This window comes from Delphinus delphis, chromosome 11 (assembly GCF_949987515.2).
Source record: "Delphinus delphis chromosome 11, mDelDel1.2, whole genome shotgun sequence".
NCBI classification, from domain to species: domain Eukaryota; kingdom Metazoa; phylum Chordata; class Mammalia; order Artiodactyla; family Delphinidae; genus Delphinus; species Delphinus delphis.
This window is the reverse complement of record NC_082693.1, coordinates 6,354,276-6,379,956: the sequence shown is the minus strand read 5'-3', so window position 1 is coordinate 6,379,956 and position 25,681 is coordinate 6,354,276. Positions and strand designations below refer to the sequence as shown.

Below are 25,681 nucleotides of genomic sequence, written 5' to 3'. Positions count from 1 at the left end.
AGACTCAAAGGTTCTCCTCTACAAGATTTGGCCTTGAAGTAAGTTTGTGTTATAGACCGGGACCTGTAAGTGTCTACTCGTGGAAGGTCGTAAGGCAAACCTCCAAGGGGTTACCAGAAAGTTCTCTGTGTATAGACCTCCTTCCATCCTTACCGTCCGTGCTAACTTGAGCACAGAGCTCTTGGTCAAAGAAGTGGAAGACAGAGGCAGGGAACTCCAACACCCTTAGATCAGGGACCTCTTCCATGCCCCGCGCTCACCGTCAGCATGGGTATAAAGGGCTTTAGAAAAGCAACGGGGATTTACCGTATAGCACAAGGAATTACATCCAATATCTTGTAATAATCTATAATGGAAGATAATCTGAAAAAAAATAACAGTCCCTTTACTGTACACCTGAAACTAACACAATATTGTAAATCGACTGTACTTCAACAAAATACGAAACTGAAAAGATGAAAAAAAAAGAAATACAATAACATAGAATATAACATCAAACTACCATAGTTTAAGTTGACTTAAGGTTAGGAACTTTTTATTTTTACCATACATGCTTTTTTGAAAACCTGGTTTTCTATATTTTCCTAAGGTAATTAGCTGTGAGCCTAAACCTGCTACAGAGTTATTGCCCTTTCTTGAGAGACGATGGCTCTCCGGGTAGGAACCTTGATCTCTTTTAAGTTTTCAGCCTCTTGCTGCGTTTTCCTCCTCTCACTAGGCACTGATCTATATACAAAAGAGGACAAGGAGATACTGACTGTGGTTGTTGCCATATTGTCACTGTTGTGTCACTGTAATGACTACTAACCACAAAGAACCACGGGATGACGTCCTCCTAATCTCCTGTACCTGCATCCTCACTGCTAAACCCACTCACGTTCTTTTCAGAGTTAATCCAGCTTCGAGGACCAGCCAGGTAGCCGAGTGAAGGGCTCGGAATTTCTGGATGGTGGGTGGGAGCAGAGATCTTGCTTGTGTCTGTTTCAGGGTTCATCAGTGTTTGCGTGGATGAGGACGGGAATGAGAGGAGGGTACGTTCATTTCCGTTGACTTTGAAGGAAAGATCAGGAATGTATATTTGGGGCCCTCATTCCCCTGGTGAACTTTTCCTCCTTTGGTCTGGGTCCAATTCTCCCTCTTACCATTATAGCCTCTATTTTTAAAATTTTGGTTGTGGTTGGGGTGGATCCGCCTGTAAATGCTATGTTCTGTTTCCTGTCTCCCTGCCATTTAGGCCCAAGGCCTAGTCTCTCTGTTTTCCAAGGGGGTCAGTTGCCTGGTGGGTGTTGAAGTGCCTCATTCCATTCCCTGCCTGAACCTGGTTCTTTCTCTGCAGCCCGGGGACATCTGGACCTTGCCGGATCGGTGCCACACAGTGACCTGCCTGCCAGATGGCCAGACCTTGCTGAATAGTCACCGGGTCAACTGTGACCAGCAGCTGCGGCCTTCCTGCCCCAACAGCCAGTCCCCGATCAGGGTGGAAGAGGCCTGTGGCTGCCGCTGGACCTGCCCCTGTGAGTCCTCTGCTTCTCCAGCTTGGACGGTGTTCGAGGGGCAGTGCTTTTCGCTTGGCTGTGCAGAGAGGTAGACCAGAAGCCCGTTTCCCCCTCCACCCGTGTTCCCTCCCTCTCGTGACCTCGGGACGTGTTTCCATGCAGTCCCAGGGCTCCCTGTTCCCTTCCTGTGCCTTCTGGAGGGCACTGCCCCAGATAATCATAACCAGAAGGAAGAATTGATTTTCTGAGGTCAGTGCTCAGCTTGGCTGTTGACGAGTCACCCTTAGGGGGTCCAGGCAGTGCAGGGACAGCAGTGAGGGAGAAGCCCCCATCATACCTGTAGGGGTTTGAGCGCTGGATGCAGGGTGTACCATCACGGTGGCCTGGTTTAATAGGAGGACCTAGTCAGCTCCATCACATGCAGACCTGTGGGGAGCGTTCGTCTGTGGGGTGGCCTAGCCCCCTGTCTCATGGTTGGGAGAAATGTTTGCTTATGGCAATCCCTGCTCAGCAGTGGATGGATCGAGTTGATTATGATGAACAGACACCACTTGCGGGCTGAAATCAGAACCGTATCTTGTATCTCACTCTCCCTTTAGAATTTATTGAGTGGGATGAAGTTCCTTTTTGCCTGGATGAGAACTCTATCAGACCTCATATGATTTCTGTTTATTTATAAAGAGTTCTATGGTTGCTTTAAGTCGTAAAACACGGTCTCAATTTGGTAATTAGATGCCCACTCTCAGGTAATAATCAAGACTTTGAACTTGAGTTGGAGTTGAAACACCTCCCTAATCCCTGTGTGGGCTCCTGGCCTCTGGGAAAGGGGTGTAGTCAGCCTCCCTCCAGCTTGGAGCCCAGAGAGGGAGGAGCTGGAAGTGGCCTCTCAAGGTTCGTATACGACTGGTGCTTCTGTGAGAGGCCCTGCACTCACCGGCCTGGCAGGTGTTTAAGGCAGCTGCATTTTCTTACCAGCTCTCAGGAGTGGTCCTTTGATATCAGTTGCATATTCTATATTCTTTCGCTGTCTGCTGCTTCACCCTGCCATCCTTCTGGGTTTTTTGTTTTGTTTTGTTATTTTTTTTTGTTTATTTATTTGTTTGTTTTTGCATCCAGCCCCTCATAGGCTCTCTTTCTTTCTCTCTTTTGACGTCCTCCTTACTGTGTAGCAGAAGTTCACTTAGGATCACTATTTTTTTTTTTTTTTCGGTACGCGGGCCTCTTACTGTTGTGGCCTCTCCCGTTGGCGGAGCACAGGCTCCGGATGCGCAGGCTCAGCGGCCATGGCTCACGGGCCCAGCCGCTCCGCGGCATGTGGGATCTTCCCGGACCGGGGCACAAACCCGTGTCCCCTGCGTCGGCGGCGGACTCTCAACCACCGCGCCACGAGGGAAGCCCAGGATCACTTTTAGAACAACCCTGGGCCATCATTCCTCTGTAGACCCTACACAGAATACACGTAAAGCAGTTTCAGAACTGCTAACCAATACCTTTATGAAAAACAGATCTACTAACTAGAGTACACATTTGTGCACAATTCTTTTTGTCGTTAGCCTCTGGGTATATAGTAAGTTTTTCCCCAAAGTTATTTAGGCTGGTTTCCCCGCTCCCTTCCGTGTGCTTCCGTTATTCATTACCTACATTATTCTTTTAATCGTATCTGTTTCTTTCCATTTTGAATTTTCCTTACTGCCACCCTAGCTGATTCTCTTTGTTTTCGTATGGGAAGCATTAACATGGTTTTCAATGTCAGAAGTCTATGGAAAGATGTACTCGCAAGTCTCCCTGTCAGTCCAAAGAGAGCAGAGGAGATAGGAGAGGAAGTCTGGGCAGGTCATATCCATCCTTTGCTCTCTCCGTCCAGGTGTCTGCACTGGCAGCTCTACTCGGCACATCGTGACCTTTGATGGACAGAATTTCAAGCTGACTGGCAACTGCTCGTACGTCTTATTTCACAACAAGGAGCAAGACCTGGAGGTACTGCTCCATAATGACGCCTGCAGCGCCAGGGCAAGGCAGACCTGCATGAAGTCCATCGAGGTGAAACACAACGGTGTCTCAGTTGAGCTCCGCAGCAACATGGAGGTAGGAGGTGCTTTCTGTGAGTCCTGTAGCGTGGCAGCGGCAGACCCTTGGGGAAGCCACATGGACCCGGTGGCAGCCGGTTTTAGCTGGTGCCCCTGTTGTGGACTTGGCCTCCTGCCCTGTGAGCAGAGCGCCACCTTTGTAGGAGGGGCTCATTGCTATCTCCCTGGTGGTGTAATTTCATGTTGTTTTGGGTCCAGATTTGGAAGAAAGGGTCCATTTTCGATAGCATTACATTGTGATGAATGTCGTGCCAGTTTCTGGCACTGGTAGAAGAATGGGAGTGACACCAGGCTGGTTGCCCAGCAGGCATTACGTGCCCTGTACCCAGGGCTGCGAACCTTCCAAAGGAAAATATTTAGGGCCTATGAAAATATTCTGGGCCCAAACAAAATGTGTGGACCCAAGATTCAAAAAGAAAACTGCAAAACTGATAAAAAATAAATGTTTGATTAAATGTTTACAAGAGGTTGCTTTATGCCAACTTCTTTACACGTTCATTTAGAAATCGTAAATATTTCATTTCGTGAAAGCGGCTTATGGGTTAGATGTTCTCCTCTTGCAAGAATTCTTGAACGTGCACAGTGATTGCTGAAAAATCACAGCTCGTCATATGTTAAATGAGTCGCTCACAGACAAAAATAGAAAAATCAAAAGGATAAAAAGCGGGCTTCCCTGGTGGCGCAGTGGTTGAGAGTCCGCCTGCCGATGCAGGGGACACGGGTTCGTGCCCCGGTCCGGGAAGATCCCACGTGCCGCAGAGCGGCTGGGCCCGTGAGCCATGGCCGCTGAGCCTGCGCGTCCGGAGCCTGTGCTCCGCAAGAGGCCACACCAGTGAGGAGAGGCCACAACAGTGAGAGGCCCGTGTACCGCAAAAAAAAAAAAAAAAAAAAGGATAAAAAGCCTTCTAAAATTTTTACAGCAAAAATTATATTCATTGTGGGATGTGAGTATATTTTAATAGGTTTGATAAGATATATTGTGGGGCCTCCAAAGAGCTAGTCCATCAAATCAGATCAAATGCTTAAAGTAGTCCTATTAGGTGCTCCTGGAGATAGGGCGCTGACCAGTTGGCAAGTAAGCAACTTCCCCAGCTTTTCTTGAGGAGTCATCTTCCCTGTAGAGTGACTCAAGGTTCCTCTTAATCCCTGGGCTTTCGGGTTCCAGATGCATGGCTGTCTGTTCAGTGTTATAAGAGTCCACTCTTCTGCCAAGCTCTGCAAAGCTCGTTTGTCTTCGAAGAGCTGCTGGCAAATGTCCGGGTTTGTGGATAACAGTGGGCTTGAGTGGGGTGAACGTGTAGGAACTGTCAGGAGCTTTGGAAAGCGGCTAAGAGTGAAGCCCTAGGATTCCTCGTTGCCCTGACTACTGATGGGTGGTTTTCTTCTTTGGGCAGGTGGTGGTGAACGGGAGGCTGGTCTCTGCCCCTTACGTGGGTGGGGACATGGAGGTCAGTGTCTACGGTGCCATTATGTACGAGGTCAGACTCAAGCATCTGGGCCACATCCTCACCTTCACCCCACAAAACAACGAGTTCCAGCTGCAGCTGAGCCCCAAGACCTTTGCCTCAAAGATGTACGGTCTCTGTGGTAAGAATATCTTCTGACCCTCCTCCCTGACGTAAACCCTCCTTGCCCTATCCTCAGGGCCCTTGGACACTGCTATTTCTGGGTCCAGTAGTAAGGTGCAGACGCTGGCGGTGATGGAGAATGGCCAGGTCTCCGGCATCAAGGGGTTGGCACCCTGGGCTCCTAACCATGTCTTTCCTTGCTTCTCTAGGCATCTGTGATGAGAATGGGGCCAACGACTTCATGCTGAGGGATGGCACAGTCACCTCAGACTGGAAGACGCTGGTCCAGGAGTGGACGGTGCAGAAGCCGGGGCAGACATGCCTGCTGGGTCCCGAGGAGCCATGTCCCATCTCCAGGGGCTCCCACTGCCAGGTCCTCCTCTCGGAGCTGTTTGCCGAGTGCCACGCGGTCCTTGCCCCGGCCACATTTCACGCCATCTGCCAGCAGGACAGTTGCCACCAGGAGCAAGTGTGTGAGGCCATTGCCTCTTATGCCCACCTCTGTCGGACCAAGGGGGTGTGTGTCGACTGGAGGACCCCCGATTTCTGTGGTGAGTCTCCTTAGGCACCCCCAAACGCTGTGAAGACCAACGAATGGGGGACCTGCTCAGCCTCTCTGGGCCTCACGTTCTTTATCTGGGCAATGAAGATCAAAACCTCTGGATTTCCTGTTTCCTAGGATTCCATTCAGGATCAAATAAGATGGTAGATGTATAAGTAATTTGAACATAGAATTTCTATGTAATGAATTTCTATGTAACTGAGAGCATGGTCCTTTCTAGCAGTAGTTCTGCAGGTCATACGAATGTGATGTTAATGTATGAGACACATCCCGGCAACAGCAAAGTACAGACTGAGCAGTCAGTCACCTCGAATTTGGAACGGCACCAGGCTTCAGCAAAGGCTCACAGAGCAGCCCATGCCTTAGCAGGATTTTGAAGTGTGAGTGGAATTTTGCCATTTGAATACCAAGAAGCTTCTTCATTACAAACACCACAGGATTGCTAGTGTAGACACCTCCCAAGGTCAGCTTCCTTACGTGGACTTGGCATGCATTTAATATTTAACATGTCAGGGACACCAGAATGAGTCAGACAGGGCTCCTGCTCTCAGGGGGTGTTGGAGTGATAAGAGCACTGAACTTCAGCAACCTCAGTTTCTAATGTGATCCCTGACCTTTTTTCTTTTTTTTTTCTGAGGGAGATCAATGTGTACAGGCATCTCAGAGTCTCCGAGTTTATTATTATAATGCTGTCACAGCTTTAACTGGGGCTGGAGGACTTGGGCATCCTAGCCCCGGCTCAGCTGGTCATCAGCTATTTCCTTAGTCTTTCTGGACCTCAGTTTCTGCATCTTGGAATGAGATAGTTGGACTAGATAACCCCCAGGTGTCTTTGGGGCTCTGGTTTTCCGAGTCCCCGTGGATGACACAGTCTCCTTTCAACCTACCTGCAGATTAAGGGGAAAACGTCAGTTTCTGAGTTACCGGTCACACCTTCTCTGCTTATTAATTTGTCTACTTCCAGGCAATTTGTCGTGCATTTATAGGAAAGTCTTTGGTGCTCTAAATCCTTGGAAACCTTCTCTACCACCTGCCTTGGCACCGTGAAAATGTGAGGAAGGGGTTGAGCAGGACCAGAGTGGGAGAAGTGGATCACTTTGTAGCTTTTCTCCCAGGGCAGCCTTCCATAGCTGTGGATTCCTTACTTAAGGTTAAGAGAATTTTCGAAGCATTAAATATATGTGTATTCAAAGAAAAGAACCATAGAACTTCCTAAGGATACACAGGTTCACATCGTCAGTTGGGATTAAATTTGGCTACAAGTAAGAGAGAAATAAAATTCTGTGTCACACAGCTGGTCAGAGGGAGGCAGTCCCAGCTCTTTCTGGGTCTCAAAGTGGATTCTGGTTCTTGGCTCCGTCCTCAGTTGGGTGTGCCTTTTCCTCACGGTTTAAGATGGAGCTCTGGGCATCACATCCAGTTCCAAGGGGCGGGATGAGGGGAAGGAAGGAAAAGGGCCAGAGACACAGCTGTCTTTCAAAAAATGATCCTTAGAAACTGCTGTTAAGAGTCTACACTTGCTCTTACAGGTCATTGGTCAGAATGTAATCACATGACTGCACTTAGTTGCAAGGGAGTTGGGAAATGTAGTCTTTATTCTGAGTGGTCACGTGCCCGGCTTGAAGGTCTATTTCTATGAAAGATGGAGAGAATGAAAATTGGTGGAAACTAGCAGTTTCTGCCCCGGCAAGTTTGTTAGATGATCAACTGCCTTGAAGCTGAACCACTTCCCTCTGGTTGGTGCAGACCCTTGAGGGTGACCCCCTTCTCTGTCTGCAGCTGTGCCGTGCCCGCCATCCCTGGTCTACAACCACTGTGAGCGCGGCTGCCCCCGCCAATGTGAGGGCAACTCGAGCTCCTGTGGGGACCATCCCTCAGAAGGCTGCTTCTGCCCCCTGCACCACGTGCTGCTGGAAGGCAGCTGTGTCCCCGAGGAGGCCTGCACCCAGTGCGTCGGTGACGATGGGATCCGGCACCAGGTAGGAACCCTGGCCTCTCGCCCCCCGTGGGGCCGGTAGGGGGAAGTGTTCACCGTGATTGGCCCCTTCTAACCTCGGCTGAAGGGCTCTGCTCTCCGGGGGGGGGGGGGGTCCCCGAGGGATGGGAAGACAGTACGGCATAACGGCTTTGGGGTCAGACACATCTTGGTTCAGAACCCGGATCTGTTAGGGTTAGCTGTGTGATCAAACACCAGAGTGTAACGACACATTGCTACCATTACTATATTTATCATATCCATCGTAGTAGAATGCTAGGAACCCAGGAGGGGATGGGAAAAGAATATTTTATATGGTGATGTCTACCATTATTAAGATATATTAGGTACCTTACATTGTATTAAGCACTATATATTCATTATTTCAACGTTTTTCAAAGGTGTGTTTAGCAGGCAAGGTATTGACAGTTACCTGTGGTCAAGAGGTTTTAAAAAACACCGGCTAAGCAAGTTAGACAGGTTTCTTTATTGCAGGATTCTTTAGAGCTTTTGATATGCTAATGTACCTTGCAAGCTTTTGCTTCTCAGACTTATTAGACTATAGAATTGTGTGTGTGTGTGTGTGTGTGTGTGTGTGTGTGTGTGTAGCATCCCCTCTCATAAATACTCACAAAACACCTATGAGAAAATGAGGGCTTAGAGAGCTTGGTACCTTGCCCATGGATGCAGTTCGTAGGAGATGGGGTTGGGAGTGGAGTTAGTATTTGAAGCTCTGTCTGATTCCAGAGAGCTTGCTCTTTTCGATACATGAAATTTCCCTTTTGCTAGGTCCCCTTCGGGCTGATCTTCTTGGAAGTCATTGAGTCATCAAGTCATCAGTTCTCTTAGCCTTTTAGGAATCATTATTTTCAAAGGCTATTTATTTACCAAACTCCCTCATCTTGGACTCAGATGGCAGCCATACCTCTTCAAAGTTGCCGATGTGTGTATCGTAGTGCCTGGGGCGGTGTGTGTCTGTGGACCTGTGAGTGCGGGCAGTGGTCCTGCCTTTCAAACTGGCAGTGATGATACCACAGAGCCTGGTAGAGGGGCAGCACATTTGGCTTCTAGCAAAGGAGGATGTGTTCTATGACCATGGGCTGCGCTCAAGACCTAACATCTCCATCATCACCAAGGAAGACCTTCATCACTAAGTGGACCAGGTCAGGTGACTTAACACTGTATTTAATCAGAACTGGGAGAACACATGGTGAAGCTAGCTAACCAACTGGAGAATGATGAAAACAGTCATTCCAGGATTACACTATTCTGTCCCTGCCATCAGAAGCTAGGAAGTGGACCATTTCATTTGATTCTCCCCAGAGCTCCATAGGGTAATTATTACATGTCCCTCTGAATGGGAAACTGAGGCTCAGATGACAAGAGGTGATTTAAAAAGACCCTATGCACTACACCAGGTCACCCTATAGTGTCCAAGCCCTGCCACTGGTCTCACGGGAACTGGGAGCTAAACTCTGAGCTGACTGGGTGTCCGTGCGAGCATGGCACCAATAAGGCGATTACCTGGATAGTCCCACCGGCTCTGTTCTGTCGCTGGGCTTTAGCCCAGTGGATCCCGTTCGTTCTCACAGTGTAATAGGTGAACCAGGAAAGAAGCCCAGTCGCGCTCTACTGCCGTCTTTCAGCTGGCCAAACTGAGTACCTGCCGGTACCATAATGCTCCCCCAAAGAGTTGACAAAACCTTACACGGCTCTCCCTGACGTGCACAGCTCCTGGGCTCCCGCTGGGCGCAGATGACGTGTACCATTGCCCTGGCGTGCAGACACCCAGTGGTCATTTCAGGCTGGTTTTGCCGTTGGTGGCAAGGTGCTCTCAGAGGCAGTCAGAAATGGTCTCTGCCCCCTTCCTTGGCATCCTGGAGATGAGAAGGAAGCTCAGGTTTGCATTTCTGGCTCTCTGTGAGTCGGGTGTCTGCAGGGACCCGAGGGCGTTATCCTAGGGTCTCTGCCCCCTTCCCCCCCCTCCTCTCTGACCCTTTGCCCTGCTCCCTGCCCCTTCAGTCCCACACATGGGAATATGCATCAGAGGTGTATGAAGAGGGCATCCAAATAGTGCAGTATTTTGACATAGATACAGTCTGATAAATACATTCTAAAATCAAGCGACATAAAGTTAGTTAATAAAAAACTAGGAAGGGAACACAGCCGTTTTTAGTTATTTCAGAAAATATAGTTTAAACGGACGAAGACAAATATCCAGCCGGTCCAGCTTTGATTTTCAAAGTAGAGAGGGAATAAAAATCTAATATGAAGAACATTTTTATTAAGTGAATTTTCTTGAAACTGAAAAATAAAGCCCAGAAAACTTTTCTTCGGGGAAATAATCCAGGGTAGAAATCTCTTGTGGTAATTTTGGAAGGGCAGACTATTTACCAGTTTCCATAGCTCTTGTGTATTTTACAAAATGTACTCTGCCTTTGTAGCCGGCTCTAAAGGGATCTGGGGCCATGCATGGGCTGTCCCGCCTTGCCCACACCCCCCACTGTGCTGGGCAAGCGCTGCTTCAGCTCCATTGGGGATTCCCTGCATCACCCAGACGGTCTGCTGAGCCTCGTCTCCTCTCTGTTCTGTAGCGGCTCAGCGCTGACATTTAATTTGCATCTTCCCTCAGATCCTGGCGGGGGTGGGCAGTGCCTGGTGACTTGCTTTGTACCTGTACCTGAGTACCTGCTTTGACCTTGGGCTCTGAAGACTTCAGTTTTCCCTTGCTGCATTCTCTGCAGGTCGTTCTCCTGTCATCTTTATTTAATCTTTAACTCCAGCCAGCTCGCTTACCTGTTCTGTCCAGGTAACAGTCCTGCACCAGGCCCTGGAACCTGGGGGCTGAGACAGGGCTGCCTGGAGTTGGCCTGTCCTGATGCAGGAGTGCCCTCTGCTGGCCGATTGGCTGCATAATGCGCCAGGGGTACTGCTGTAAGGCTGGCCGCGGGCGCTTTTAGAAGCTTAGCCTTTGCCAGACAGGGCTCTTTTTCAGGGCCATAGATTCTGACCTGCCTCATTAAAGCTTCCTGGGAAAATGGAAATCCCTGGAAGAGGACGTTTAACACCTGCTTTTGGTCATCTATTGTGATGTTGCCAAGGAGAGTTGGAAAGCTGTATAATTCGTTCTTGAATTTTAGATGTCTGGAGTTCATTTTTAAAAAGAGAAAAGAAGGGACTTCCCTGGTGGCTCAGTGTAAAAGACTCTGCGCTCCCAATGCAGGGGGTCCGGGTTCGATTCCTGATCAGGGAACTAGATCCCACATGCATGCTGCAACTAAGAGCTCGCATGCCACAACTAAGGAGTCTGCATGCTGCAACTAAGACCCAGTGCAACCAAAAAAAAAAAAAAAAGAGAGAAAAGAAACCCCTAATATATAAATATATATCTCCGTTCTTATCTCATCACTTTTGCCGTTTAAACGTCTACATATAAATCCCTTGATTTATGGTGTTCTTGGCATCACCGTCCGTGTAAAAGAGCAGGAAAGAGGCAGAGCAGAGAGAGGCCTGGGGAGATGTGTGAGTCCCCCCGCCTTCCTCCGCTCTGCCCAGCCTCGCCTGTCCCTGTGCCCCTCCCTGGGTCTTCCCAGCCCCTTGGAGAAGCTGGAATAGTAGCCGCTGCAGCCTCTGTTCTGTTTCCTGGTCCTTGTTCCCCGTCTCCACCCGCTCAAGGCTTGTCCTTGTTGAACTTTCTTCCCTCTGAGGCAGGTCCTGCTTACAGGGCCTCAGGGCTGCACCCTGCCCGCCAGGTTAAGCACAGCCTCCTGCAGTGGCCACGTCCCCAAGGATGTGAGGCCTCTGGAGCCCGCAGCCCTAGTGAACTCTTCCTTTGCACTCCTGGCACTCTTTTTTTATTTTAAAAATCACCTTTATGGAGAGTTCACAGACAGTAAACAGCGCCAAACATAAATGTACGATCTGATGAATTTTTTCGTGTTTTTTTTTTTTTTTGTGGTACACGGGCCTCTCACTGTTGTGGCCTCTCCCGCTGCGGAGCACAGGCTCCGGACGCGCAGGCTCAGCGGCCATGGCTCACGGGCCCTGCCGCTCCGCGGCACATGGGATCTTCCCGGACCGGGGCACGAACCCGCGTCCCCTGCATCGGCAGGCGGACTCTCAATCACTGCGCCACCAGGGAAGCCCACGATCTGATGAATTTTGACAAGTTCATTCATCTGTAAAAACCGTCATCACGATGAAGATAATGAAATTTCCATCACCTGCGAAAGTTCCCCGATGCCCCTGTTTAATACACCCCCAGTCCCCACCTCCATCCCTAGGCAACAGCTGGTCTGCTTTCTGTCACTATAGATCCGTTTACATTTTCTGGAATTTTATGTAAATGGACTCATGCAGTATTACTCCTTCTCTGCTTGGCTTCTTTCGCTCAACGTAATACTCTCGAGATCCATCCACACTGTACGTTCCATCGTTTGTTTCCGTGGCTGAGTAGTATTCCGTGATCTCATTCACCTTTTCACGGGCAAGTCCTATTTCCTCGGCTTGACCGTCAGCCATTCGAGGGCTGGGACAGTGTACCCAGGGCCTGGCACTCCCACAGCCCCTCAGCGGGCTGGCTGAGCCTGGCGGCTGTGGTTTGGAGAGAGAGCATGTGGTGTGCAGGGCCAGGATGCCGGGTCCAGACCCCGGCTGTGCCCCCGGTCGACCTCCTGGTCTGTGCCTCAGTGTTCTCACTGGTCAGTGTAAGTAATGGTCATACTCACCCGCTAGGGTTACTAGAAGGACCATACGATGAGTCAGTGTAAAGCCTTTGGGGAAATATCTTGAACATGTTTAATGCTACTTATTACCGGGAGGCAGCAGAACACAGGGATAATAAGTGGATTCTGGGTCCAGATCCCATCTCTGCACTGCGACGGTGTGACCCCGAGCTAGCGCCTCCACTTTCTCCTTGGACGAGTGGGGATAACTAAGAATGTCCCGGTCACGGGGCTGCGATGAGGATTAAATGAGTAGTTTACGTAAAGCCCTTAAACCGTGCCATGTGACACCTGCCGCTCAGATGTGGGCGGTTACGTGGATGCAGCAGAAGGTGTCAAGGGAAGCCTCCAAGGTTTAATCCCACAGGAGGACGGGCAGGGCCGGGGAGGGGTTTACCCGGAGATGTCCCATCTCTCTCCCTCTCCGCGGCAGATGCTCATTGCGGACCATGGAAGCAGACGGAATAAGTAAGACCTTCTTGGCCTGGGGACTTTCTAGCGGCCTTTGAGCTGCTGGATGAGGAGGCATTTATTCAGGGGTGACTTCACTGGGATTTCCCTTGAGGGCCGAGCCCAAAGGGACCCAGTCCCGGCTCTGCAGTCCCATCTGTGCTCTGCACAGCCTCCTGCTTCTTGCACAGTCCTGGGAGGCAGGCTCGCCTGGGAGGAAACCGGGCAGTGGCACGGAGGGTGAAGCCAACCGACGTAGGAGTTGGGGGGCTTCCTGACTCTGAAGCCCTTGTGCAGTGGGGATGCCTGCTGCCCTGGTGACCCTCACCTGGAAACTGCACCCAGGTCTGGAACGTCACCACCAGTCCCAACAATGTGAGGGTTCTGAGAGTCCTGCTGTCCCCCCTTCAGCTCTTCCTGCCGCATAGTCTTAAGTCCATTGCAGAAATGAGTGGCTCTTTCTCAAGCTGCAGCCCAGCTTCTCCTTTGGCCTGGGAAGTGGCTGGCGGGGTGACACGGGAGTCCTCATTTTCTCGCCTTGCTTTGTTTTAGTGTCACCATCAGAAGGGCTGTGATGAAACGTCCATGTTTTCTGAGACCTGGGGCTTACCCTTCCCCCGAGTGTGCGAAGCAGTGTGGGTGCCCCGGGCACCCCAGGCCTCTCCAGCTGCCTCCTCCGCAGGGTCCTCAGCATCTGTCAGCTTGTCTTGGTTCATCTGCGCAGCTCTGACCCAGGCGGGGCTCGGGCACTGGGTGTCCCCCAGGGAGACAGAGCCAGGGGTGGGGGGACCCAACTTCCATGAACTCCTGGGCCCTCTCTGAACCTCGTTCTCCCTCAGCTTCTGGAAACGTGGGTCCCAGACCACCAGCCCTGCCAGATCTGCATGTGCCTCAGCGGGCGGAAGGTCAACTGCACGACACAGCCCTGCCCCACAGCCCGAGGTGAGGCCCCTCCCTAGGGCTCCCGCCAGGCCACCTGTCTGCAGACCTGGGGGAGGCCACCTGTCTGCAGACCTGGGGGACCAGATCCACACGTGGATTCCCCACGCCAGCCCCACCCTCCTTGCCTCGCCGGGCTGGGCTCCCCTTTCTGCACGGGGGTAGAGCTCTCGGGGGCGTGTGTGTGTGTGTGCATGTGCGTGTGCGTGTGTGTGTGTGTGTGTGTGTGTGTGTGTGTGTGTGTGCCTGCCCTGCTGTCCCCTCCTTGGCCCTCAGCCTTGTTCTCCCGAGAGTGTGTCTGAGGGGACAGCAGGACACACCGGGAGACTCATTCGTCAGCGGGCCTGGCTGGTTCCCGTCGCCGAGAGTCTGCAGTGGGTACTGCCATCTCTTTCTCTGACCTCCGCGGCCTTTTCTCCCCCAGCGCCTGCGTGCGGCCCGTGCGAGGTGGCCCGTCTCCGGCAGAGCACGCAGCAGTGCTGCCCCGAGTACGAGTGTGGTATGTGTCACCCGTGGCATTTCTCGGGGTCCAACCCCAGCCCCGCTCTGGGGAGAGGGGGCCAAGGTGGTGGTGCTGAAGGGGCTCGTGGTCAGGAGCAGGGTGTGGATTTTCCAAAACCCAGAAAGAGTAGCCTCTGGAAAAAAGGATTTGTTTCCTAGAAAGATTCTGCTGTGACTTATTAAATTAAGTTTTGAAAGCATTAAAAAAGAATGGGGTGCAATGTTCACAGCAACATTATTTGCAACAGCCAAGATATGGACACAACCTAAGCGACCATCAACAGATGAATGGATAGGGAATTCCCTGGTGGTCCAGTGGTTAAGACTCCATGCTTCCATCGCGGGGGGCACAGGTTCGATCCCTTGTTGGGGAACTAAGATCCCGAGTGCCGCGTGGCGTGGCCAAAAAATAGGAACCCCCCCCCCCCCCCGCAAAACAGATGAATGGATAATGAAGATGTGGTACATACATGCAATGGAGTACTACTCAGGCATGAAAAGGAATAAGATTTTGCCACTTGCAGTGACATGGATGGACTTGGAGGGTATTATGCTTAGTGAAAGAAGTCAGAGAAAGACAAATGCTGTATGATAGCGCTTATATGTGGAATCTAAAAATACAGCAAACTGGTAAATATAACAAAAAAGAAACAGACTCACAGATGTAGAGAACAAACTAGTGGTTACCAGTGGGGAGAAGGAAGGGGGGAGGGGCAAGATAGGGGCAGGGGAGTAAGAGGTACAAACTACTGTGTATAAAATAAATAAGCTACCAGGGTATATTGTACAGCACAGGGAACATAGCCAATATTTTATAACAACTATAAACGGAGTATAACCTTTAAAAATTGTGAATCGCTGTGCTATACACCTGAAACACGTAATATTGTTATCAACGATACCCCAAAAATAAAAGAATGGGGTAATCACTGGTGGGGGAGGTGCAAGGGATTTACTGCAGAGCCAGTTATGCCAGAGTAACTGTAGAAAAGGCCACACATGGGCACCTTGACTTCAACACGTTATTTGTCAAAGGGTTTCATTACAGGCCTGCAACCTGCATCGTGAATAATGGGCTGAATAACGGTATAATTAAATGAATCCAGAGCTGATGGAATTCTGAGAAACACGGCAGGAAGTCTCTAGTGCTTTGTCCCCGTCCTGTCACAGGCATTTGTTAATTGTACAGATGAAGACATAAAGCACAGGCTTGTGAAGTTTGAGGCGATGAAACCTTTGAGGGAGAGCAGATAGATCAAGACAGTCTGAGGATCTAAAAAAGAAATCATCTGAGACATTGCTTTAGGCTGATGAAATTTAGCAGGGATAAAGAGAAGCCTTATGTGGCGGGGCGGGAGTGAGGGGCGAATCTGACTGGAGAACAATTTAGTAAAAATAGGTCTTAAGATGTTAACAGTGGAGGGAACTGGGGGTCATTTAGTTCAAAGCCCTCATTTTGTGGACATTGTGAAGCTTCTCCAACGTGCCAGGCACTTTGCCTTCATTATTTCAAGACATCAATAGACCGACCCTGTGAGGTAGACTGCCCACCTTACAGAAGATGATCCTGAGGTCTAGAGGGTTCAAGTGATTGGCCGAGATCTGGAGTCCCTGCAGATGACAAGAGTAATCAACATGGCTTGTATCTATCTATCTGTCTATCTACCTTCCTATCTATCGATCGCTCTATTATCTATCTACTATCTATCTATCTATCTACCTACCTACCTATCATCTTTCTATTATCTATCTACTGTCTATTTATCTATCAATCATCTATCTATCTATGTATCTATCATCTATCTGTCTATTATCTACCTATCTATCTATCTTCCTGTCTACCTATCTATGTATCTATCTGTGTATCTATCATCTATCTATTATCTATCTTCCTATCTCTCTACCTATCTATGTATCTATCATCTATCTATCTATCTATCATCTGTCTATCATCACCTCCCCCGCCCCCTCCCTGTCCATGTATCTCCATCTCTATCTCCATCTCTTCCCCTCTTTTCATCTTCCTGTATCTTTCCCTCTATCTCCATCTCTAGCTCTGCCTTCAATTTATCATCATCACATATGTGACAGTGAAGGTCTGCGTGAGTAGGAATGTAGCGTAGGGAGCCACTCACTAGCACAAGAGTAGCCTCGCTGAATTCTGAGTGCACGTCTCTCTCTCTCTGGGCCCTCAGTGTGTGACCTGGTGAGCTGTGACCTGCCCCCGGTGCCTCACTGCGAAGGTGGCCTCCAGCCTACACTGACCAACCCCGGCGAGTGCAGACCCAACTTCACCTGCTGTAAGTTCTCCCTCCGTGGGTGAGGACGGGCGGTGCAGTCACTGTCCCCTGGTCTGGGAAGGCATCCTGTATTCTAGTGAGCTGAGTCTGGGCTTGGGGTGTGTCTAGAACAAAGGGGTCAGGGTCACACGTGGACTGAGCGCCCTAAGACTCCTCCCAGCCGCAGGCTACGATGGGGAACGGGGTGCAGGCATCCCCCTTTTGGGCTTATTAGGTGGCATTTGGACCTGAGATGAAGAAGCCTCCAGATCTAATCTTTATTTTCTCCCACCTCCCATAAGCCGTGGAGGGGAAGGAATGTACCCTTGGTTGGTTCAAATCACTGGATCTTATTCCCAAATAAATTTATACATTTTTCTTCCTCTGTATGTTTATGTATTTAATTTCTAAATACTACAATTTAAGCATAGGGTTGGACTAAAGACAGTTTCTGGACATGTCAAGAAGCTGAATTCTGTATTTAGTTACTAAGGATACCCACTTTAAGTCACTACCCATTTCTCATCCTGTTGATTGAGAATCTCACTCAAGTTCTGAGATGAAAGCCCTCGAGTGCGGGAGAACACGTTGTATCTGCAGAAAGCTGGGAACAGGCAAAGGCATGGGATGGGATTTGGCAGTGATAAAAGGGCATTGTGGATTTGACGAGATTGCTGTCCTTTTTCATTCATCATTGTTGGAGGACCTAAAACTGTAGGTCATTTATTATTCCAGGTACTGAGGTTGGGGATAGGATCTCATAAGCTACCAGCTTATAAAAATGCTAACCAGTACCTATGTGCCCAGGGCTCGCTGGGTCTCAGAGATTCTACACCAGTCATCTCTGAGTATCTGCAGCTGGAGGGACCCCACCCCTTCCAGATGTGCCCGGGAAGGTGGTGGAGCCTAGCAGCCTTAGCTTCTCCATTAAAATAGCTTCATATTTCTCCTTTGGGTTAGTTTTCTTATTTTTCTGCAGACTAACCACTTTTTGGTATGATTGACTATCCCTCAGCTCCTGAGCTGGGCTCCCGTGTGTTTCTGACTTAATATTCTGGGGCTAGAGTTCCCTGGGACCTTATATAGTAGCTGAACGCTTAGGAACCCAGGCTGAGTGCAGGGCTCAGTGTGGCAGGACCGGGGCATCACCTCGTGCTGCCCCTCAGCCTGCAGGAAGGAGGAATGCCCAAGGGCGTCCCCGCCCTCCTGTCCCCCGCACCGGACGCCGGTCCTTCAGAAGACCCAGTGCTGTGATGAGTATAAGTGTGTTTGCAACTGTACCAGCTCGGCGGTGACCTGCCCACTGGGGTACCTGGCCTCCACCGTCACCAACGACTGCGGCTGCACCACCACGACCTGCCTCCCTGATAAGGTAGGGGCTGCTCGGCTCCAGCTGGGACGATGGCCGTACACATCCTCCTGTGGAAGACTTGCCTTCCTGCCCACACGAGTGCTGTGTGGCCCAGTGAAGGGGCATCAGCATTCCATCTCAGCCTAAATCTAATTAGCTCAGGAGGTACTTACAGAGACGCTACCATGTTCTGAGCATGGCTGGGTGCTATAGATGATTCGAAACGCGTGAATGATTCTAAAACCTAAATTACAAAACGATGCGCTCCCAGAAATCTCACCTCTACCCTCACCTTCCCTACCTCGCTCCTTCTCTCCCTTCATAATTTATCATTTTCATTGGTGTACCCATCTATTTTTCTTTTTGAAAATATAAGCAAGTTTTGTAAATTTATATCGCTTCCTATTTCTCCCCAGAAGGGTAGCATATTATAAATTCCGTTTTGAATGTGTATTTTTTCATCTAACAATTTATAGTAGAATTATCCTCTGTCCGTATATGGAGATCTGCCTTACTCCTTTTCACAGCTTAGTAATCTACGGCAAGGATGCATCTTGGTTCAGTCGTGTGGACTCACAGTTGAGTGGCTTCAGCCTTTTGCTGTTACTAGCGACGCTGCAACAGCCTTCTGCATCTGTCATTTTGTATTTTTGCCAGAGTGTCTTTTGGGATAGATTCCTAGAAGTGGGATTCTGGGCGGTAACACTTTTTAGGGGGGCTTCTTAATCCAAGAACCGGGGGTCTCATTCACTGAGTTCATTGTACAAAAGCGGGAAGACTGAGCAGGTGTAGGAAAATGGTTTGAAAAATGTGCCCCTCAGAGGACACACTTGGGGTAATTTAAAACCTGCCTCTAAGCCTCATGATCCAAGCGTTTCTTCAGTACCTCATTCCTAGAAGATAAAGGCTGAGCGTGTGTATCACGTGCATCCCAGGCTTTACGATTCTAATCGTAACCAACCGTTGGGATCTCATGTCCCACATTCCTTCCATAGCCTACAGTTCTTCCAGACAGGATCCCTTGTCTCTCAAACACATCTCACGCTCTGTCTTCTCTTGATACATTCCTTGTCATTGGTGGGCATGAAGGGAACACTCCTTCATAACCCCTGCCCACCCTTCCCTCACCTTCAGCCACTCCTGATGGGACAGAGGGCTATACGTGGGTGGGTTCCAAGTTCAAGGACATTTACTAGGTCTGAGAATTAGGGTGCAGCTTTCCGTGTGACACAGGAAGGAGTTAAATGCAGTTAAGGCAGCAGTGATAGTGGGTCAAGGCGGCCAGTGTGTTACATCCCCACTTGAGGGCCTCGAGGGACTCAAAAGGAGCCACTCCCAGGGTGAACCTTCCTGAGGCAGGTGGGCAGGGGAGGGAAGAGGGCAAACTCTACTATGCAAGCATCCCTTCGCGTGGGCAGAGACTATGTTGCTTTCATTTATTGCTGTAGTCTCAGCACCTAGAGTAGCTTCCAGCACGCCGTAGATGCTTACTCACCTCTTGTTTAGATGAACTGAGTCACTTCACTCTCGGAAACCTTGTGTCTACAGGTGTGTGTCCACCAAGGCACCATCTACCCTGTGGGCCAGTTCTGGGAGGAGGGCTGTGACGTGTGCACCTGCACGGACCTGGAGGATGCCGTGATGGGCCTGCGTGTGGCCCAGTGCTCTCAGAAGGCCTGTGGAGACAGCTGCCGGCCGGTAAGGGGGAGGAATAGGGTAGGGAAGTAGGGGAGGGGATCCCAGGAATAGGCAAGAAAGCCCCTTTAGGAACCTCTGGTTCAAGGCCAGAGGGGAGGGGCAAGGAGGGGAGTGGGGCTGAGTGAAGGAAAGGAGCATGAGGAGAGGATTGCTGTCATCCTTCTGTGACCAGTTCTTGGCTGGCAGTCATGTCTGCTGTGCGGTCTTGAGTCCACAGGGCTGGGGAGTTGGTCTAAGCAGAGATGTGGCTTAATTGCCTAGAAAACAGGGCTTGATATTTCCCCCTATCTGTCTCTTCCCTTTTCAGACATCTCCTTAGCCTACACCTAGTACAGACGTAGGTCCTGAATTTTCTGAGATGGTCCCCGTGTCCGTGTACTGTAGTGTTTCTACACCGGTTGGTGAGTTTTCAGGCCAGGTTTATCATTTGAGGTACAGAAGTTGAGCCATGTTTATAATTTGAGGTATGATTTGGGGGTTTGAAACCCCCAGTCCAGTTTCTAATTCTTCGTGTGGAGGCCTGTCCCTACGGCTCCTGTGTGTCTGGGGAGCTTTATTCTTGCACATTGAAGACTGAGCAGACTCTAGAAAAAGGGAACCACAGTCCGCGGGGGTACTGTGGGTTCAATTCTGTTTGCTGGTTTAACGCTATTATTGTTAGCGCAAGTTCACGTGCCCGATGCGCCGTGAGGCCAAATGCAGATGTCGGAGTTTGGAGCAGAGAAAGGCTTATTGCAGGGCCATGCAGGGGACGGGCGGCCCGTGCACAGTTCTCTGATTGGCTGATGGTGAGGTAACGGGGCGGTGTCACAGGGGTTACCGTGATCAGTCCTTAGGCTACAGGAGGCCTGGGGCTATGTTCTCAGGTCACCCAGTAGTTAACATCTTCCCTTTGGTGGGGGGTTTTCACATCTGCAAAACAACTCAGGAAATGTGCATTAAATACTGTTACGTAGGTCCTTCAGAGAGGAGCTGAAGCAGAGGGTCCGGCGGGGGGTGGGGGGGCGGGGGGGCCTGTCCCAGGAAGGCTCCATAGTGTTCTGCCCAGTTACACTACTATTATCACTGCATCATTATCAGTAGAAAATAATGATAAAAGCAGAGGAGGCAGCACAGGCAAGTGCACGCGTGTAGCGGTTGCTTTTGTAACCGCGGTGCAGAGCAGCCTCTCGATGCTTCTTTTCGGAAGCGTGTGTGGTTTGGTGACGGAGGGGAGGGCCTGGGAGTGAATCCACAGATGGGGGGGTCTGTTCAGGTCATCTGCGCGCTACCTGCCTGGCTCATGCTGCGGAGGAGCAGGGCTGCCGGCCCCCTTGGGAGAGGATGATGCCGTGGTTCCAGGTGTGCCTTTGGGGAACACTAGGCTTTGGAAACCCATCGGTCTCCATCTCCTCCCACAGGCCATGGGAGGCAGTGGAAATAACTTGCTGTCAAGTAAAGAGAGTGGTGTTTAGAGGTTGTTTTTATAAAATGGGCCCCCAGTACGTTTTGTGTTTTGGTAGGGAGTTTTGATTGCAAAGAATGGAATCCACTCAAGCTTGCTAAAATAAAAAGAGGGGGAGGGACTTCCCTGGTGGCGCAGTGGTTGAGAATCCACCTGCCAGCGCAGGGGACACGGGTTTGAGCCCTGGTCCGGGAAGATCCCACATGCCACGGAGCAACTAAGCCTGCGCGCCACAACTACTGAAGCCTGCGCGCCACAACTACTGAAGCCCGCGCGCCTAGAGCCCGTGCTCCGGAACAAGAGAAGCCACCGCAATGAGAAGCCTGCGCACCGCAACGAAGAGTAGCCCCCGCTCGCCGCAACTAGAGAGAGCCCGTGCACAGCAACGAAGACCCAACGCAGCCAAAAATAAATAAACAAATTTAAAAATAAATAAAAAGGGGATTTATAGGAAAGACAGGGATCACTCAGAAACGAAGTGCAGGGCCTGCAGGTGGGCCCCGTGGTTGTACCACTTTTCTCTCCGTTTGTCCCGTGAGCCCCTGTCTCCGCTTCTCTCTGCCCATCCGTCCGGTTCCTCACTGTGGGCCTGGGAGGATGTTTCGCTTTCTCAGAAGCTTCATTTGCACGTGGCTTTATGGAACCTGGCTTCAACTCAGTGTGGCTTTTCAGGTCCAGGGTTCGCCCCGTCCAGTCAGACCTGTTCAATCTGTGTTGCTCCAGAGATGAACTTCTCAAGAAGAAAATGGATGGGCTCAGCTCAGCCCGTGGACTCTGGGTCCTCTGTGCAGTCCCCACTCTGGTCCATCAATGCAGGGCACAGGGTGTGAACCTGGTTGTCTAGAGGCCAAGGCGCTGGAGGCGGCTTCAGGAAGATGGTGGGTCCCGAGGTCAGAAATGAGTGCAGGGGGTACCACGTCCAGAACTCTCGACCGGATGATGGCTCTAGGGTGGCGGAGTGGCCTGTCTTAGAGACAGAATGTTCACACCTTCTGGGAGGAGAAGGAAGCACTGAGATTTAGTTACAGCTGAGGGGAGGCTGGGCTTTGGTCTGTATTGTGTGTTGAAGTGGGAGCTTTAGTGAACGGCCTCAGGCTTCATTCTTCGTAGAGGAGAGGATCAGCTCTGGTCAGACTCCAGAGGCATTTAGGCTCACTTACCTGGATTCATTTGCTGTCTAGGCTGTGACAAAAAAAAAAAAAAAAGAAAAGAAAAAAGAAAAAAGAACACTACCACCATCACCCTCTGATTCTTCCTTTATAAGCCACTGTCTGCAGAAATACGCTTTCCCCTACCATCACCATAATTAATCCTCTACGCTCACATCAGAAACGTGATGTAAGATAAGCAAAGGGCGTTGCTGGTGTCCCAAAGAGTTTCATAGGTGTACTATGGCCTTGCTTCTGCGTTGACAGCGAGAGGAATTCCTGCTCTTTTGTATAAACCTCAGAGGAGTTTTTCTTTGAAGGCTTATGACCCTTAGACCCCGGAGTCAGACTAAATTGTAGCTTCAGGAACCGTGTTCTGAGCGACTGAATGCAAGCCATTATGTTTTATTCATCCTCGTGATACCCTTCCAGAAGGAAGAAGAGGCAGGGCTGTTCTTCCCATTGGCCACTACACTGAGGCTCGTCTGAAGCCAGCAGACACGTGCGTGTCCTGACTCCCAGGCCGGGGCCCCTGCTGCTAGGCTGGTACAGCTGGCCACACGGGTGTTGTAAGGGCCAGGACGACCCGGCCAAGAGACAGGGGCCAGCGCTCCAGGCCTCCACCTCCGTCTCAGCTGTGGCAATTGTGCGGTTAAATCAGTGAGGAAGTTATTTTCCAGTGGCATCTGTTTCCAGCTTGGGTGGATATCAGACCTACTCAGTTCCACTCTTAATTGGGAAACCAGTGAAAACAGGATAGAGAAGAGGGTAGGGAGAAAGGTCTGAGATGTCTGTTTTGGACAGATATAAGCTAGAGGGTTTGGAGGAGTACGGGAAAAGAAACAGAGATGAAAATACAGGATGAGCCCTGGTTGTGCAGGAGGAAACTGTGGAGGGGAATCTTGCAAAGTCGGCAGCCCCAGAACCTGGAGGCGTGGCCGGGAGCACCTGAGCACGAGAAGCAGGTAGGGCTGTGGGAACCAGGCGTCCAGCCTGGGTCACCCATAACCCGCAGTGTATTTGCCCGTGGTGGAGGCAGCAGGAAACATAGAGTATGCACAAATCCAGACCACTCAGCACCCCGAGGGGGTGCCCAAGGGTGACTCTAGATCCCTAAGGCATCGATGTCTCTGTTCCAGGCTCCCTCGTGTCTGTTTCTTTTGTGCCATTTTGAGTATCCTGCCTTGTAGCGGAGGGCGTGGCGGAGGGCGTGGCGGAGGGCGTGGCGGAGGGCGTGTCGAGTGTATCCTAATTTGTTGGCGCCTCCAAAGCACCTAGTACATCATAGGTGCACGATAACTAACTAGCTCTCCGCTGATCAAGGACTGAGGGCAGCTCACTGGGCACCGCTGTGACGCAGGTCGGGGTGTAAGTAGGTCCCGTGGAGATGCTACAAAGTTGAGCCAGGTCTCTGGGGTCCTCGTGTTCCCCCGGGAGAGGCACCACCTGGGATGATACCGAGTGTTGAGTGCGTCCTCTGACTGGGCCCTGCTTGTGAGCGCTCTTGGGGAGCAGAGCGAGTGTGGTACCCCCCCCATCCCGAACGGCTGCGGCTGCAGTTCGCCCTTCTCTCCGAGATGCTGCACAGGCCCTGGTTCTTGCCCCTCGGCCCCTGGGACAGCCTCACATGTCATCGTTTTGTCTGTTCTTTGTACGTCGCTTCAGAGTTTTCATTGGAGGATTTCAATCCAAGTTCCCGATGCTTTGGCCAGATTGGAGGACCTCCAAGAGGGGGGATAGGCTGGCAGACTTCAGACTTGCAGGATGCTGGCCTCCCTGGCAGGCTTTCTGGGGAAAGTGGGTCTCGTCTCACTGTGCCCCATAAACTACTAGGTAAATGTCAAGTGACGACCTGGGGAAGCCCAGCTCTGCACATCGCTGAGAGGTCCTGGAGTCAAGGCACTCATGTTGTATAGGTAATTAGCCCTGTTAGGGCAGAGCCGGGACTCAAGGCTTCTGGAATGTTCTCCCCCAGTCAGTGAGGGACCCTAGATTTGGGCTGTGATGAACATCAGGGCAGCGGCTGCTTCTGAGTGAGCTCTGAGCATCTTTAATACTCCCATGGACTGGCTCTTCTTAAGTGGAAGTTTGCAGAGGGCAGGCTTGTGTCTCTTCGACTGGTGTAAGACCCATAGTGACTCAGTGGGTGACGCTTCCTGACCACTTAGCGTGATCGAGGGGCTGGTGGAGGGCAGAGATGAAAACATCCGGTCCAGCTGTGCCTCTGCAAGCCCCAGGGCTCCGTACACCTGCCGAGTGGACCAGAACACCTGTCTTTGCTGCCGGCCTGTCCTGACGCTCCACCCCTTGTGTGTTTTCAGGGCTTCACTTACGTTCTCCACGAAGGCGAGTGCTGTGGAACGTGCCTGCCATCTGCCTGCGAGGTGGTGACCGGCTCCCCTCGGGGAGACTCGCAGTCCTCCTGGAAGAGTGTAGGTCTGGGCCAGGGCGGGTAGGAAGGAGAGCGGGGGCCTCACCAGCCTGGTCGTCCATCTGGGGTCCAGTGCTGCCCTTGGTTCCGTCCGTAAAGTAGAAGCTCATTCCCTGCCTTTTGCTTTCCCCACAGAGAGTTTAATGCGGCTGTTGGTTTATCCAGATGTCAGCTGGGATCACCTTGCTCCCGGGGAACTAGTTAAAGTTGCCCCAGACTTCCCGTTGTGTGGATTTTGGGAGAAGCCCAGTTCCCTCCCTCTGAGTTCTGTGAACGCCTGCGGGTGGGGGTCATGTTCTCCTGTTTAACCTGTGAAGCTGAGGACCTGCTTCTGCGGATGGGTGGTGCAGGGCCGTGTCGTGGGCCTGGCACCCTGCCACACCGGCCCAGGCGGCGTCCTCTGACCTTTTCACTGGTTTCTGTTGGAGAAATATGTAACCCAGAGAAGCAAACTACATTTCTGTTCCCAGGGCCCCCGAGCCCCCTTCTGCAGCTCTGGCTTAGCCCCTGGGCGTGTTGGCAGCCCCCGTCTCCCCACCCTTGTCTTCTCCTGCCCAGCCCCCACCCCCAGATCCCCTCCCCTGACACAGAGCAGGGTCGCTTCTCCTTCGTGGCCCAGAGGCGCTCACTTTGACTCTGGGCTCATAAAGCCATTTTCTGAAGCACAGAGGATCCCTCCCCGGCAGCCAGTCGTAGCCCACATGCTAGGATGCTACCAGTCCTTTAACTCTGATGGATAAGGATGAAGTGGACGGGTGCTAAGCCCTGGAATCCTCAGGACGTGGATGCTGGGAGGGGGTGAGGTGCACCTAGGGACCTTCCCCTTCTGAGTCCTCCAGCGAGACCAAAACGCACTCTGTTTAGAAGGAGGGCAAAGGGTTACCTGTCCTGCCCTGAACGTGCTCACCTGCTCACCTCCTACCCTGGCCCACCAGTCTCCTCCTCCTTGGTGGTGACAGACTGAGTTTCCCACAAGGGTTCCCACCTCCCTCTTCTAATTCTGGTTACCTGTGGATTTCCCTGCTGTG

General features: G+C 51.1%; 1 protein-coding gene across 1 annotated transcript in view; it reads left to right on the top strand.

Moving 5' to 3' along the window:
- Positions 1-25,681, top strand: part of VWF (von Willebrand factor) — a 136,293-nt gene that overhangs the window by 95,620 nt on the left and 14,992 nt on the right. Inside the window, exons 33-44 of the mRNA XM_060024146.1 lie at positions 988-1,031; positions 1,337-1,514; positions 3,361-3,581; positions 4,978-5,170; positions 5,361-5,702; positions 7,493-7,692; positions 13,702-13,804; positions 14,226-14,300; positions 16,498-16,602; positions 17,748-17,953; positions 19,481-19,630; positions 24,544-24,654. Of these exons, the coding sequence (XP_059880129.1) occupies positions 988-1,031; positions 1,337-1,514; positions 3,361-3,581; positions 4,978-5,170; positions 5,361-5,702; positions 7,493-7,692; positions 13,702-13,804; positions 14,226-14,300; positions 16,498-16,602; positions 17,748-17,953; positions 19,481-19,630; positions 24,544-24,654 (1,928 nt within the window). The remainder of the gene's footprint in view (positions 1-987; positions 1,032-1,336; positions 1,515-3,360; positions 3,582-4,977; positions 5,171-5,360; positions 5,703-7,492; positions 7,693-13,701; positions 13,805-14,225; positions 14,301-16,497; positions 16,603-17,747; positions 17,954-19,480; positions 19,631-24,543; positions 24,655-25,681) is intronic.